General features: G+C 43.8%; 1 protein-coding gene across 2 annotated transcripts in view; it reads left to right on the top strand.

Moving 5' to 3' along the window:
• Positions 1-15,755, top strand: part of LOC120982225 — a 60,711-nt gene that overhangs the window by 14,809 nt on the left and 30,147 nt on the right. For both annotated transcript variants that reach the window (XM_040412234.1, XM_040412235.1), the window contains 3 exons: positions 9,911-10,213; positions 12,663-12,938; positions 13,939-14,073. In XM_040412234.1, the coding sequence (XP_040268168.1) occupies positions 9,911-10,213; positions 12,663-12,938; positions 13,939-14,073 (714 nt within the window). The remainder of the gene's footprint in view (positions 1-9,910; positions 10,214-12,662; positions 12,939-13,938; positions 14,074-15,755) is intronic.

The following is a 15,755-nucleotide window of genomic DNA, read 5'->3' as shown; positions in this document are numbered from 1 at the left end:
AAAGAAAGAAAAACGCTTGGTCATAAAGGCCCAAACAGGCTTGGTCACTAAGGGGTTAAGATCATAAAACCTATTTATAGGGACCCCAATCTTAACCCCCAGATAATCTAAAGTATCATTAGGGGCCAAAACACGAACTCGCCTCCCCTCATCTAAGGCTTTGCGGTTCAGCGGGAGGAGCGATGACTTTGACCAATTAATTCTATAACCTGATAGTTTGCCATATTCTTCTATTACCTCTATGACATGCGAGAGAATTTTCCATCCCTGATCCAGGAACAGAATCACGTCATCGGCATATAAGCTTATTTTATCGCTCACTCCCGCCACCCCAAAACCATCTATACAGTTATCTAAGCGAATCCAATGGTTCAATAAAAAGAGCGAAGAGGAGAGGAGACAGGGGACAGCCCTGTCTCATCCCTCTCCGCATCATGACAGGGGAAGAGCTAATACCATTGACACTAATAGATGCAACTGGCTGTGCATATAACATTTGAGTCATTTCCAGGAACGCATTCCCAAGGCCAAAATGGGACATTGTAGCCCACAAAAAGGACCACTCCATCCTGTCAAACGCTTTTGCGGCGTCTAAAGACAGAATGGAGTGGTCTATACTGCCCCCAACAGACAAATTCAGATAAACCCTATATAGACTCATCTGTATTTGCCGTCCCGGGATAAAGCCCGTCTGATTGGGGTGTACCAAACTCGCTATAACCTTCTTTAGACGATTGGCAAAAATTTTAGCAAAAATCTTGTAGTCCGTATTTAAAAGTGATATGGGTCTATATGACCCCATATCACACGGGTCCTTCTCCTTTTTTAAAACCAAGATAATCACTGCCTCTCTAAATGATGGAGGTAAAGAGTAGCATGCGCGGGACTCATTCAGGACTAAAAGCAGGATCGGCAAAAGTACTTTAGCATGATACCTATATAAATCAAACGGCAATCCATCTGAGCCGGGAGCTGATTCATATTTTAAAGAGGAAAGGGTCGCCTGAAGTTCCTCTAAAAGAATGGGGGAGTCCAAGAGCTCTCTATCTTGAGCACATAACTGGGGGAGCTCTAATCTTTGAAGATATTGATCCATATCGATACGACTAAGCGTAGACTCAGATTTATAAAGAGCAGAGTAATATCTCGCAAACTCCTCCCTTATCTCCACTGCAGAGCTCACCCCAACACCCTGTAAGTTCCTAATTTCTCTTATACTAGTAGACTCTCTCTGGTTGGCCACCAGACGAGCCAAGAACCTGCCCGTTTTACCAGATTTGCAAAAACGATTCTGGCCTTGAAATAGGAGCTTATGTTGTGCTTTTTTATATAGGAGCGTCTTAAGCTGTAAGTTGGCCTCTTTTAACTGATTAATGGATTGCTCCGTATAAGAGTCAATTAATGCGGCGCGTAAACTCCTTATTAAGTCTGTCAATTGTTGTTCCCTGCGCCGTGCTTCCGTTCTAAACCTGTTAATTTTACTAAAGTATAAGCCCCTTATATGGGCTTTCAAAGCATCCCACACATAGTGAATATGTGCCGATCCTACATTAAAGTCCCAAAATTCCTGAATATCCTGCTCTATTCTAGCTTGCTCCCCTATCACATCAAACCAGTGCGGGTTCAGTTTAAAGATTCTACCTGTATTCAGGGCCTCCGCAAATATAACAAGAACTGGGGAGTGATCCGAGATTCCATGAGGTTCATACCTCATTCTCAGGACGCGACCGCACAGATCCCGACTTGCAAATGCCAGATCTATACGGGACATAGACCCGAATGACTGGCTAAAACATGAAAAGATTTTTTTATTGCCATAGAGATGCTGCCAGATATCAACCAGCGCCAGCTCCTGGCATACAGCAGTCAAGGGGGATCCCGCGCGGCCGCGCCCAGAGAACGAGGAGAACCGATCCAGCTCAGGATCCGGTACTGCATTAAAGTCACCTGCCACTAATAGCGCACATTGATTTTTTGTGGATATATATTGGACTAACTGTGAAAACACCGTTGCATTAAATGGTGGGGGAATATAGATACAAGCCAGTATGACCTCCTGCCCTTTCCAATACCCGTGGAGAAATACAAATCTACCTTCTTTATCAATCAGGTTATCTAGCGGCTGATACTCCATCCCATGATGAATATATACGCTAACCCCTCTTGCATAAGACGAGTAGCAAGCGTGGTACTCAAGAGAGGCCCATTTCCTTTTCACCATGTAAATCCTATCTAATGTAGAATGGGTCTCTAATAGTACCACAATCGCTGGCAGATGGCGGACCACGAGATCAAATACCACCGTCCTCTTCACCCTGTCTCCCAGCCCTCTCACATTCCAAAAAAGAATGTTACACGGCATATCCTATGAATAAAAAGAGTTTCTAACCCCCCTTCCTTAACGGAGAGGCACGCATATCTGAACAGCGACCGACGGCAGCCAATCCCTCCCTTAAACCCACCCCCAAAACAAACCCCTGCATGGTTGACAGGGCATTTCACAATACCCATCAACCTCTCTCCTACCACCAAACCTCCCCCCTGCCACCTCCCCTCATTAACCTCCCTCCTCACCCACCTTCCGTACTTTTCATAGGCCCTTTAAATCCAACCATTGCACCACTTCCGACTGTGTGGAGAAAAACCGCACAGAATCATTGTATACCACTCTCAATTTAGCGGGATATAACATTGAATAGGTAATCTTAGCCGCAATCAATCTTTTTTTCACATCAAAAAAAGATCTTCTTTTATTTTGGGTCTCTCGCGAGAAATCGGGAAAAATTTATATCAGATTACCGTTAAATTCTATATTTTCTACTTCTCTTTTGCGTCTAAGGACCCAATCCTGATCCTTTGAGCAAACAAATTTTGCCAGGATTGCCCTGGGAGGGGCCCCTGGAGGAGGTTTTTTAAAGGGGATTCTATGGGCTCTTTCCACACAGAAGGTAGATACATCATAGTCTGGTCCCAGACTTTCTACCAACCACTTCTGAATGAAATTCGACGGGTTATCTTGTTCTGCCCCTTCTGGAAACCCTACTAACCGCAGGTTATATCTACGAGACCTATCCTCCAACTCTACCACTTTTTCCCTTAACCAAGAGCGGTCTTCATCTACCTCTTTTAGTCTGTTCTTTAATAGACCATTCTCTACGGTGACAGAGTTGACTGCGGACTCCAATTCCTTCACCTTTAGTCTCAACTTCGACATTTCGTCTCTTATTATGGTAACATCACCTTGGACTACTGCAAGTGAAGAAGTCAACTCTGCCACCGAAGTGTTAGTAGCGTTTACTACTCCCAGTATATCCTGGAGTTTTTTATTAATGCTATCAAAACCTTCAATATGGGAGGAACTGCCCTTTGGTAAACCCCGTTCTAACTGATCCGTATTCTCTAATCCCGGCTCAATCTGAGAAGCAGATATATGTACACCTCCTCTGGTTTTAGGTGGTGGTGACTTCAGAAATTTATCTAACCGGGCCTGTGGACTCCCCCCTGATCCTCCTTTTGGGGAGGTCACTCCTCCCGATTTGCGAAATTTTGGCGGCATTTTTATCTAAATAAATAATCTGCAGTTATACAGACAGTTCACCGCCCCAACTCTAGACCAAACTCAGCCCCACAAAATGCCGGTTATTGATAGTATCAAATAGTCATAGGCAGGAGAAAGTAAATTACAGGAATATATAGCCCCAAAAAAAAAACGGATACTAGGCAGATACACACCCCTACCCACAAAATAGTTACAGACTAGAAAAATAGTTACATCCCCTAAATATAAAGTTATGAACGGTTACAGGTAATTGTATAACAGTCATCACCTAGGGCAGGAATAAGTACATAGCCACTAACAAACAAGATATAGCTGATAATCATTCTATAGGGATCGTATACATGAAAGTGTAGCAGGACCACTAAATAACTATCACTTTTCAGTCATCCCGCTATAGAGCGCCCAAATAAGTTTCCCCCTGACGACTGCAATTTTCACAGGGGCAATCCATCCAAGACGGACCATCCAAATAAGTAGATAGAGGGAAACCTAACATCTATCCATAAAAAAGGGTCATCCTGGGCCTTGTCGCTTCATCTGTAGAGAAGAGGGGGGGGATACCGTTCCTTAAGTTCCTTAAGTTCTTAAGTCCTCAGGACCCAACTCCAATGACCACAACGAGGCATACAGCTGGTGGGGGTCCAACAGGAATCCAATAAGGGCCACAGAAATTCCGGAAAGTATAGTACCCCCCGACCTCACACCGCCCCCCCGCAAGCAGCACCAAACCACTGCCGTCTCCCAAAGAATGTTAGTGTGTTAATAAATGAGAGGCAACACCGAATTCACCCGCCAGACACCAAACCCAGGGTCTCCACTCCACCCACGGACACCGCAGCTCAGAAACCCAGCGAACTCACCAGCTCCAGCGCCCCCAATACCTCCCAGGCAGCAGACCACATGCAGGCAAAACACAGGGACAGCACCGATCAGAGGCAACGATGAGGCGGGTCACAGCCGGCAACGAACAAGGGACAGAGAAAATACCATAGAGCGGGCCGAGTTGAGATCCCTGCATGTATGTAGCAGTTTGTCTGCTATGTCGGTGTGTCCCGGGCCCGTGTGAAGCTCTGACACATGCTCCACAGGCTTCATGCTTTACTTCCTGAACTTCTGAATTCTGTACCTCAGGCTACATCTGCACTATTTATTGTGGTTTTGGTGCATTTTTTGTGATTTGTTCATGCTTTTTTGTTGCGGTTGTTGTGGATTTTCGGTGTACTGAGGGGGCAGTGAGGCTAGTCCTGACACGTACCTCCTAACATTTTGGACGATGAAAGAGGGACACTAATGGTTTATTGTTTGAAAGGTCCACTGTTCCTGCATATTTATATACTTCAATATTTTTTGCGCTATTGTGTAAAAAAAAGAAGCTATATGAATATGAAAATATCTAAAATCCAAATTGCATCAAATAAGGAAATAATATGCACGCTGGGCTTTAATATATAGATAGGAACCAGGGGAACACATTCTGGATCAATATTTTAAATGTAATAAATCTGTACCTCACACCAAAAAGAGGGAGATTTATGGAGCACAGAGGGACTTGGGTCAAAAAGAGGGACACTTGGGATGCATGCACTAACAGGGGGCACAAGGTGGCTTTCACTATTTGGGATACAGTGTGGCTGGCACTGATTGGGGCACAGTGTGGCTGGAAAGAGTAGGGGGCACAGTATGATAGGGCCTAATATGGCTTGCAATAATAGTAGGGTCAGTATAGCTTGCAATAATAGGGGGTAGACAGTGGCTGGCATTAAAAGGGGGCATGGTGTAGCTGGCACTAAAAGGGCACTGTGGTTGCCACTGTTATGGGGTCACAGTGTGGCTGACACTATTACAGGTACAACGTGGTTGGCATTAATAGGGGCACAATGTGGCTGTCACTAATAATGGGCATAGTGTGTATGGCACTAATAGGGGCACAATGTGGATGGCCCTAATAGGGGCACCTGTGTGCTTAGCATTAATAAGGGGCACAATGTGTCTGGCACTAATAGGGGGCATAGTATGGCTGGCACTAATGGGGGTCATAATGTGTCTGGCACTAACAGGGGGCACAGCGTGACTTGCACTAGTAGGAGGCAAAGTGTGGATGGCACTAATAGGGTCACCTGTGTGCTTCCGTTCCGTTTTTTTTTTTTTGCGGATCGTAAATACAGAAGTTACTCCGTGTGCATTCTGTTTCCGTTTGTCCGCATGGCCGTTCCGCAAAAAAGTAGTGCATGTCCTATTATTGTCTGCAAATCATGGTCTGAGGCCCCATTCAAGTCAATGGGTCCGCAAAAAATACAGAACGCACACGGAATACATCCGTATGTCATCCGTATTTTGAGGATCCATACTGTAGAAATGCTATGCCCAGCCCATATTGCTCATGTGTTTGGTGATTAATAAGTTACTCTTTCTGTATACGATCCACAAAAAACGCATCAAATACAGAAACCATACGGATGTGTTTTGTGCAATAACGGAACAGAAGAGGACTAAAATCAGAGAGGAAAAAAACGTAGATACGGAACAACGGATCAGTGAAAAACGGACCGCAATACAACAACGGTCGTGTGCATGAGCCTTAATACTGTACGGAGCTCCTGCTCCGTACAGTATTCAAACGAAGTATTATGCGAATCGACTTTGGATGTTTCATCCGAAGTCGATTCGCTCATCCCTAAATTCACTACGCTTGTCACTTGACTCAGGATTTCATGTATACATTTAATTAACCCCTTAGTGACCATTAATACGCCTTTTTACTGACTTGAACAAAGGGGGTTTTAGCTAAACAGCTTGCTTAAAATGTACTTAAAATGGTGCATTCAAAACTATAACTTGTCCTGCAAAAAATAAGACCTCATACAAGTACATTGATGAAAAAACAAAAAAGTTATAGCTCTTGGAATGCAATTAAAAAAAAAAAATTTGCGTGGTCACGAGACCAATGCTAGAAGTGATGGATAGGAACCGTGGCAATTATAATGGTAGTTACAGCGGACAGAATCATCTGTGCCAGCTATAACGGACAGCTAGATAAGAACAAGATCTAAATGTATTCTTCACAATGTGTATGATTCTGAGGTACCATCAAGCTTTTAGATGAAGCAAGTATAAGATATAGCGTCGTTGAGCCCTTTTGTATTCACTGTATTCAATTCAAATTTCTATTGTGCCTCTTTGCGCAAAAGGATCAAGTCTACATTCCCCACCCCGTTGGGAGCATTTGACATGTTCAATGCCTTGAAAGCTGATGACCCCCATGTTCCCTCCATGATGATCATTCACATGTCGTGAAATGGGTGTATCTGCAAGTTTTCTCATGCCGGATAAATGTTCGCCCATTCTTTTTCTAAACTCGCGCTTGGTCTTACCAGCGTGTTATTTCCCTCAGAGACGTGTGAGGAGATTGTTTTGCAGTTGATAGATGACACAATAAAGTATGACTTCTTAGTGGCTGTACTCATAAAGTATTGCCCCTTAGAAATATATCTACAGAAAATACATCAGCCACACTTGAAGGTACCTGTAATGGTGCCCTGCAACCATGATTTTTTGGCTGGATCTTCATAAAAGCTGTGCACCAAACAATCACGTATATTACGGTTGTGCCGGTATGTGATCAAGGGCTGATGTGTTACCAAGTCCCCAATATCTGGGTCAGATTGCAGAATGCACCAATTTTCCGCAAGAATCTCCCGTACCATTATCCCACCTTAATAGGCTGTTTGTTGCCGTTTCTTTCCTGTAAATGTTAGTGACAATCTTTCCAGATTGGCCTATAGTAATTGAAAGGTCCAGGAAGGAGATTCGGGCAGCATTTATCTCAGAGGTGAAAAACAGACCGAGGTCATTCTTGTTCAATTCGCCCACAAATTCCTGAAAGAGGGTATCTGCCGCTTTCCAGAGGACGAGCACGTCGTCGCTATATCTAATCCATAATAAAATCGACAACGTGAATTGATCCATTGTCTCTTTGAAGACCACCTCCTTTTCCCACCAGCCGAGATAAAGGTTGGCATACATCTGGGCACACGGACTGCCCATGGCCACACCTCTCAGCTGGTGGAAAATCCAGTGGTCAAACAGAAACACATTATGTGTAAGGATGAATTCCATCAACTCTATCACAAAATGATTATGGCGTTGAAGAAAATCACCCCTCTGCCGCAGGAAGGAAGAGATATTTTTGTAGATTGTTCCATGTACCTAGTGTTTCATTCATGTGGTGTACTTTATCCGTCACTACCGCCACCAAAGTATCAATGGGTATGGTATCATTCATGGGGGGACTTTTTCTAGATAGAGTTCTCAGATTTGTAAATGGACCATCACCAATATTACGTTGTCCTTCAGAAAAGAGATCTGCTAGTATCTGTACCCCTGGAAGATCTTCCTCATCTAGTCCTAATTCCTTTTTTAGACACCACTCCACCAGTCTCAGAATACTTCCTTAGAAACAAGAAATAACCCCCCGCCCCCCTCCCCCGTCCCAGATCAATAAGAGTGATGAACTAGAGGTGGTCAATCTTAGTACTCGGCCACTTAGTACAGCTCAAATGCAGATACTTAAAAAAAGGACTGTCATTCACCCCCCTACAAAAATTCAACTTATTCTCCTGAAAGACCTACATCTATTTGCCCGAAAACTCAAGTGGGGTAAGTTCTTTGTAACACATGATCGCTTCTTCTACCACCCTAGTAGCCATAGCGGCTGCTAAAGGGCCCCAGTGCAGGGGGCTGGGGCTGTAAGTATGTCTGTCATGTCTGTGCTCTCAACCCAGCAGGCACGATGATATCACTGCATCTGGCCTGCTGGGAAAAGCAGGAATGGGGTCAGGTATTGCTGTTTTCTATTTTATTCACACAGAAGGGGCTTCACTAATGTAATGGGGGCAGTAAATAAAGTTTTAGTTTGTGGGGGCACTAAGGGGGAGTATTAATGTGTTGGGGTACTAAGGGGGAGTATTATTGTGTAGGTGCACTAGTGGGGAGCATTGCACTGTAGGGGCACTAAGGGGGAGCAGTACTATGTGGGGGCACTAACTGGGGAGGACTACTGTGTAGGAGTACTAAGGGGGCAAAACTAGTGCCCCCACACTGTAGTTCTGCCCCCTTAGTACTCCTACACAGTAGTCCTCCCCAGTTAGTGCCCCCACACTGTAAAGGGGCATAACTACTGTGAGTAGGCAGTAAAGGCCATAACTACTGAGTGTGTGGGGGATTGTATGGTGAGTGTGGGCAGTAGGTGGGGGGATTATGGGAAATCGCTCTGCTATAATGGTACCCAGAGCCTCCACCCCTTGCTTGATGGACAGCCACTGAGATTTCAGAGCTGGTAGTGATGACATAGAGGAAGCCAGGGGCCATGAATGGAATGGCCCCACCCATGCTGCACTGTAAACCTTATTTGCATAAATATAAAAAAGAAGAACTTCTGTGGATTTTCACAAAGTATGGTTATGTATTTGTGATACCTACCCTGCTTACTTTAAGAGTTTTGGAGGTGGATCCACTTTAGTACCATCAAAATGGTACCAAGAACCATGATGGACACCAAACCTTCAGTAAAATAATACTTTAAAGGCTAGCAGATTAAGACGAGCTGCATCAACAGTAATTTTGTCAAAGTAAAAATGTGGGTCAGTGGACCTGCTGAGCACCCATCCAATGGCTCACCTGCCCTAGATAAACACTGCTTAATTCTAGGCTGGATTATTTTTCGTTTCAAGCTTTTTACCCATGTACTAGTATTAGGGCAGTGTATGGCTGGGCTATTTGAACCTTGGATGGCACTTAGTAGTGGTCGTGATGAATGTAGAGTGGAGAAATGTTCTAATCTGTAATGTGACTAATTCCTCACCTAGCTCTACTTTTCAAGCCAAGTTTTCCCTATTTAGAAATATCAGAAATATCTTAAACACCTTTTGATCTGTCTTCGAACCTAAGAGAGGTCACATGGACAAAGATGAAGCATGGAGCTTGGAAAAGAGCTACATGAGCTAGAGGACGCTATTATCGACATAGGGTAGGATGGACAGTTGCTTTTGCATTGAGGACTACACATGTATTGAGGAGGGGGCTGGTTGAAAATGTTATAAATAAGAATGCTAGGGATTGATAGGGAAGGTGGAACACCGGAAGGTGCTCAGCCAATAGCTATCCAACTTTAGGGATCAAGTGTAGATGGGCACATTCTAAAATCTAGAGCTTCAGCCTTGGACAAGACAGCTTGTCCTATATTTGATTTCTCCATGAGAAGTCGGGCGGTTTAATACAGAAGGTAGGTCCGGCAAATGCATTTTGTACTATATTTTATACACTGAAATAATAATTTCATATTTTCCGGTGTAGGACAAGATTTACGACTTGTGTATGGGATTTCAAATTCATCTATCAACTTGACATCTTCATTTGACCCAAATAATGTGAAAGATCATACTTGGAAACATGATATCAATGGAACAAGATATAAAATTGCAAAGTTTAAAAATGACATCTTGTTTGTAAATGATTTCAAAAGATATAATCTGTTCAACAACGGAACAGTCTTGGGCATCAATACGTTGAATCGCAACGATAGTGGACTCTACATCGTTGATGTCACTTTGAACGATGATGCATCGAATGAAGAATACATTTACATGACCGTGCTTGGTAAGTCATCATATTAATTATGATTGTTGAGTTTCAAGGTCAAATGACAACTAGATTTAAAGAAGAGATGGTGAAGTAAGTATTTTGGTATGATCCATGGGCCTTGGAGAATCATGAGCTAACCGGTTATTGGCAATCTATTTGGATACATGTTGTTTTATTACTTGGAACACAAATTGCTTAAAGAGGTTGTCTCATGAACATTAGGACATTAGGGTATGGTATGCATCTCTATGACCTGGAGGAGAGAGCTACTAGATAAACTGGTCACAGCCTGATCATGTACTGCATGGCCTGGCACTGCAGGAGAAGTGTACAGTGAACGTGGTAATTGGAGACAGTGGTTCATGAGACAACTCACTTTACTGTCAGGTTCAGATGATTTGTCTCCCACTGAACCTCAGGACTTGTTGAAGAAGTCTGTTCTTTTAGTGGTCTTCTGTTGGTCCTGTCTGACCCGGACTTCTCATAGAAACAGAAGTGTGACATTACATAAACATACTAAGGAAACCATTTAAATTCAAGGTTAAAATGCTTGAACGTGATGGTCTTCTAGACCTCAAGTTTGGATGTTGCCTATGGTTAACTAATTGTATATATGACTGTTCCAACCAGAAGAGGGGAAGGTGAGGGAAAAGAGAGTCATGTTTTTGTGCCTTGTGTGATGCGATGTCTATTACAGGTAACACATATTTGCCAAAAGTCATGGTTATACTAGGACAATCCCACGAACTGGGTTGTGAAAGGGCCATGTGGTCATGCAATCCCTGGCTCAAAGTGGGCGCTTTTGGGAATGCCAGTCGTTTGGGGTAATTCTTAGGTGGTCGAAGGAGTGGGGCTTTTGTAAGTTTTGCAAAGTAGCGATTGGCTCCAAATTCACCTTTAAATGAGGTGTCTTCTTTTTGATCTTTAAGGTCTTCTTCTTTGAGGGGCCCATTAGGATTTCACAGCTTGGATCCTGTGGTATTCTGGAGGGTTATTTCTACCATGTTTTTATTCCATGTATTCTAAATACCAGTGATCTGTATGTGTAACGCCCCAGAGGTGCATTACCACCTTTTACACCTCTCCACTATCTTCTATGGTTAATGTCATCAATGCACTAATTTCCTGAACCTGCAAACTGTATATATTTATTTCTATGAAACTGTTATGTTTATGTGTAATGTGCCTGGTTCACCAGCAGATGGCGGCAACAATGGCAAAAGAGCCACAGGGACAGAGGATGGAACCTTCTTTCCATTCTCTTCTCTCCCTCTTGGGAGGAGTTTAGTAAGTGATGGTCCCAGTCTGGCCTACCCCCTCTTCTAGGGAGGTTGTGCTGCAGGGAACTCGTCCCTTCTGGGCGAGAGCACCATCAGCTCTGTTTGACCTGGAGGCCCAGGCTACAAGCCTCGGGAGCCAGGGAGAGAAATCTCCCCTGGATAAAGCAAGACAGAGACAGACCAGAAGACAAAGTTAAGTTACAGCATACAGCAAAGGAAAAGTTCCTATTTAATCCTGACAGCACAGCAATGCTAGAGAGCAACTGATATAGCAGTGCTGAGTGTGTTTGCCTGCCATTATTTATGCCAAAGCTTGCTGGTGACCAATATAAAGTTAGAAGACTGTTGCCTGATGAAAGTTCATTCAAGTAAAGCTGTTATCAAGTTCATCACAAGGTCCGGACTCAATTTATTTCATCACCCCCCCCATTCAACTACCCTTTTTCTGCAGCGGACTGCCACGCTTGGGGTTCCAGTGTATTCAGGTATGAGCACCGTGACACGTGCACTGCCACACTTAAAGGGACATTCTAGGCTACCCTTACACCACTCTGACATTCCTATCCTGGATACTCATCATCAACCACTATCTACTAAAAGGGGGCCCTGTGCCCTCATTGCTGAAATGCAACTGGCGTCACGACAAACACTATTATAACACCTTAAAGTAACCCCTTGCGAACAGCGGTCGCCGCATATGTCTCAACGTTATGTCTAAGTGAGTGCAACCACTGCAATTCATAGTACCTTGATGTCATCGCCCTGGGATGCTTTTGTTCTCCTCTCTGCAATAAAAGATGTGAGGGTGTCCCTTACAGACCTAATTCAGTTGGAGCAAGTGGCAAGTGGTTGGCTCCAAAGTAACCTTCAAATTGGGGCATCTTGTACTACGTTTGAGTTCCTCTTGTTTGACGGGCACACTACCATTGCCAGGACTTGGATCCTCTGGTGGGCTGTTCATACCATGGCATCATTCCAGGTATTCTCAATGCCGATGAAGGACATCTCAATGCTTTATGTCTAAGGGATTGCAACCACTGAAATTCATCATACGCTCTGGGAGCGCCCCTTTCTCTTCTATGTAATAATAACAAATGTGAGGGTTCTCTTATAGACTTCATCCAGTTGGGGGGGATACATAAACCTATATAATGTCAGTTAATAATGTTTCTCTCTCGTTACAGACCCTATCCCTCCTGTACAGATACAAATTAAAGAGCAGAAGAGAATTGGGGATCGATGTAATGTTACTCTTCATTGCTATGTTCTATCAAATACAACAGATGTCTCCTATACCTGGAAATACAAACAAGGGAACTCTGAGTATCAGCAGTATAATAATGGAAGCACCACCCAGATATCTCTATCACTGGACCACCAGGACACAGAATTTATATGTATTGTAGATAACCAAGCAGACCAGAAAAATGCTTCTGTCCATCTTGTAAAACATTGTTTAGGTAAGGATGAAACGTAATTTCTGGAGTTAAATAATGATTGTCTATCCTCAGGATAGGTCATCAGTATCCTATCTAAGGGGGTCTTACTCTCAGCACCCCTGCTGATCAGCTATTTGAATGGGCTGAAGCATCTTCCTCAGCCTGTGACATGAAGGCCATTGGTGAGATGGTCTTTATGTATCAAGTGAATGGCATTGAGGTGCAATACTGTGCTTGGTATACAATGAAGGGACCTCAGTGCTCGTTCGATTACTGAGGTCCCTTCAAACAGCTGATCAGTGGTGTGTTGGGAGTAGGACCTCCAAAGATCTGATATTGATGACCTATCCTGACATTAAGTCATCCATCTTTCGATTAGACTCTGGTCTCAAGTTAGGTAACCTTCCTGATAGTCCATTTCCCCATAAATGTCCACCTCAGATGACAAAGCTTCCTGGAGTTTGCAAAACAGTATAGGATTCTCTGGCTGGCAGTGTTTTGGGGGTTTGTAGCTGGCAGTATACTGAGGGTCAGTAGCTACCAATGTTTTGGGAGCTCTGTGGCTACCACTGTATTTGTGGCTTTGTGGTTCTCAGTGTTTTGGTTTTTTTGTTTGGGAGGTTTTTGAGGGCTCTGTGTTTGAAAAAGTGTTATGGTGACTCTGTGGGTAGGTTTTTCTGGTTGGCAGCATTTTGGGGGGCTCTAAGATTGGCATGATTGTGGGCACTCTGTGATTGGCAGTGTTTTGGGGGCTATGTGGTTGACTTTATTTTGGGCTTGTGTGGCTGGAAGTGTATTAGTACTGTACCACTGTGGTTGGCAGTTTATTGGGTGTTTTATGGTTGGTCATGCTTTGGGCTTATGTCCAATGTTTTGGGCATATGTTCGGGAGCTGTTCATTGGTGAAGTTGTGCCCACTATTATCTGAGATATTACTGCTATCAAACTTTATGTTTTATTATAATGGTGTTGATTCATTATGTGCGGTAATAAGAATTCTGTCTTTTTTTTCTCTTTACAGAAGAGAACACGAGAGATCATGGAATATTGGTGGTATTTTTGATAAGCATGTTCGTAGTGGTTGTGGTGGCTCTGCTTGTGGTGGCGGTGGTATGTTGGAAATTCCGGAAGAGATCACTATTCACAACTGGAAAAGGTAGGTCTATCTCTAGATGAGAGTTAGGGATGAGCGAATTTCATATTTTGAAGTTCCTGTGCGGGTTCCTGTTGTGGTATTTACTGAACTGCGTTATGGATTCCATTACCACGGACCATAGCGCAATTCCATGATGCCTTTAGAGGCATTCCGTTATTCAGTCCGTCATAATAGAAGTCTATGGGCTGCATACCGAATCCGTCCGGTTTACGTTATGCTGGATTCCTCTCCTGCAGGGCCGTGGGAAATGAGCGCTTCCATTATGGAAGTGCTCACCTTTCTACATTCATCTGTTTCCCGTCCTCAGAACAGCGATACAGTTGACGTTGTGGCAGGGCACGGGAGCACTGTCTCCGTTCCCCGTTCCTCTGATAGACTGCAAGCACTATCACAGTGTGGCGCAGGTGGCACAATGGCGTCATCATCATCATCACTTCGCCTAAGCAAGGCAGTGTACAGCGTGGGACACAGGCTGGAAGAGGACTGTATTGAAGCATGGAGGTAAATATTAGTGTTTATTTTTGGGCACAATGCTGTTGGGAGCATTATGGGAGGGGGGAGCACTATGGGGCCATTTTTTACTGGCACATTGTGGGGAGCCCTATGAAGAAGTGAAGGACAAAAGCACTATGGAGGCATCTACTGGGGGCACTAAGAAGGGGTATTTTATTCTGGCACTTTATGGGGGACACTGACTTCATCTACTGGGGGGAACTATATAGGCACATTTTATACAGGCACACATTATGGAGTACATGGGGAAGGGGGGGAAAGGAGCACTATCGGGGCATCTACTGAGTGCATTGTATAGGGGTATTTTATGCTGAAACACATTATGGGGGGCATTTACTGGGGGCACTGTATAGGGGTATTTTATACTGGCAAACATTATAGGGGCACTGTGGGGACATTATCTCAACTGGTGGCACTAAGAGAGGGTATTTTTTTGTACTGGCACACATTAGGAGGCATTTTTCTACTGTCACATTATAAGGAGAATTATTACAAATGGGGGGCATTATGGTGGGTTTTATTACTACTACAGGACTATGGGGAACATGATTTCTAGTATGGGCACTTGGGAGCATTATTGCTTCTGGGGCACAGTGAGTAAATTATTATTATTTTTATTATTAGGGGCACTATTACTACTAAGAGAATTATTACTCTTGGTGGGATTTGGGGGAACACTATTACTGTGGGGGGCACTATGATAGTATCAGCTTATTTTTGGGGGACATTATGTTTACACTGTTAGTGTCAGGGACACTATTTGCTGGGACGCAGTTATTTTTTAGGACACTGTGTGCCAAAAATTATTGAAGGGGGCACTATCTGTGTGGTACAAGCATTTTCAGGGGGACAGTTTCTGCAGGATAGCCTTTGGAAGTACAGCAGGCATAGTATTGTGATTGGCAGGATGGGGTGTTCAGAAGGTAGGAGAATGATGGAAAAGTAGGAAACTAAGATGTCTGTTTGTCAAACTTAAGAGACGAGAGATGGCTGAAAAACCATCATGGTGGTTTCGTCTGAATGGAGAAGATGAGGAAAATGAACATCTACATCAAAGGAGACGTCACTGGATGTAAGAGGTATGGGGCGCTGTATTATCCTGTATGCCTTGTAGTGATGTATGTAATGTTAGGAGGGAAGGAGTTAGGGCTTGTTCACACGACCGTGCC

Source organism: Bufo bufo, chromosome 11 (genome assembly GCF_905171765.1).
Source record: "Bufo bufo chromosome 11, aBufBuf1.1, whole genome shotgun sequence".
Lineage (NCBI taxonomy): Eukaryota > Metazoa > Chordata > Amphibia > Anura > Bufonidae > Bufo > Bufo bufo.
Note: the sequence above shows the minus strand (reverse complement) of the source record. Positions and strands in the feature narration are given on the sequence as shown.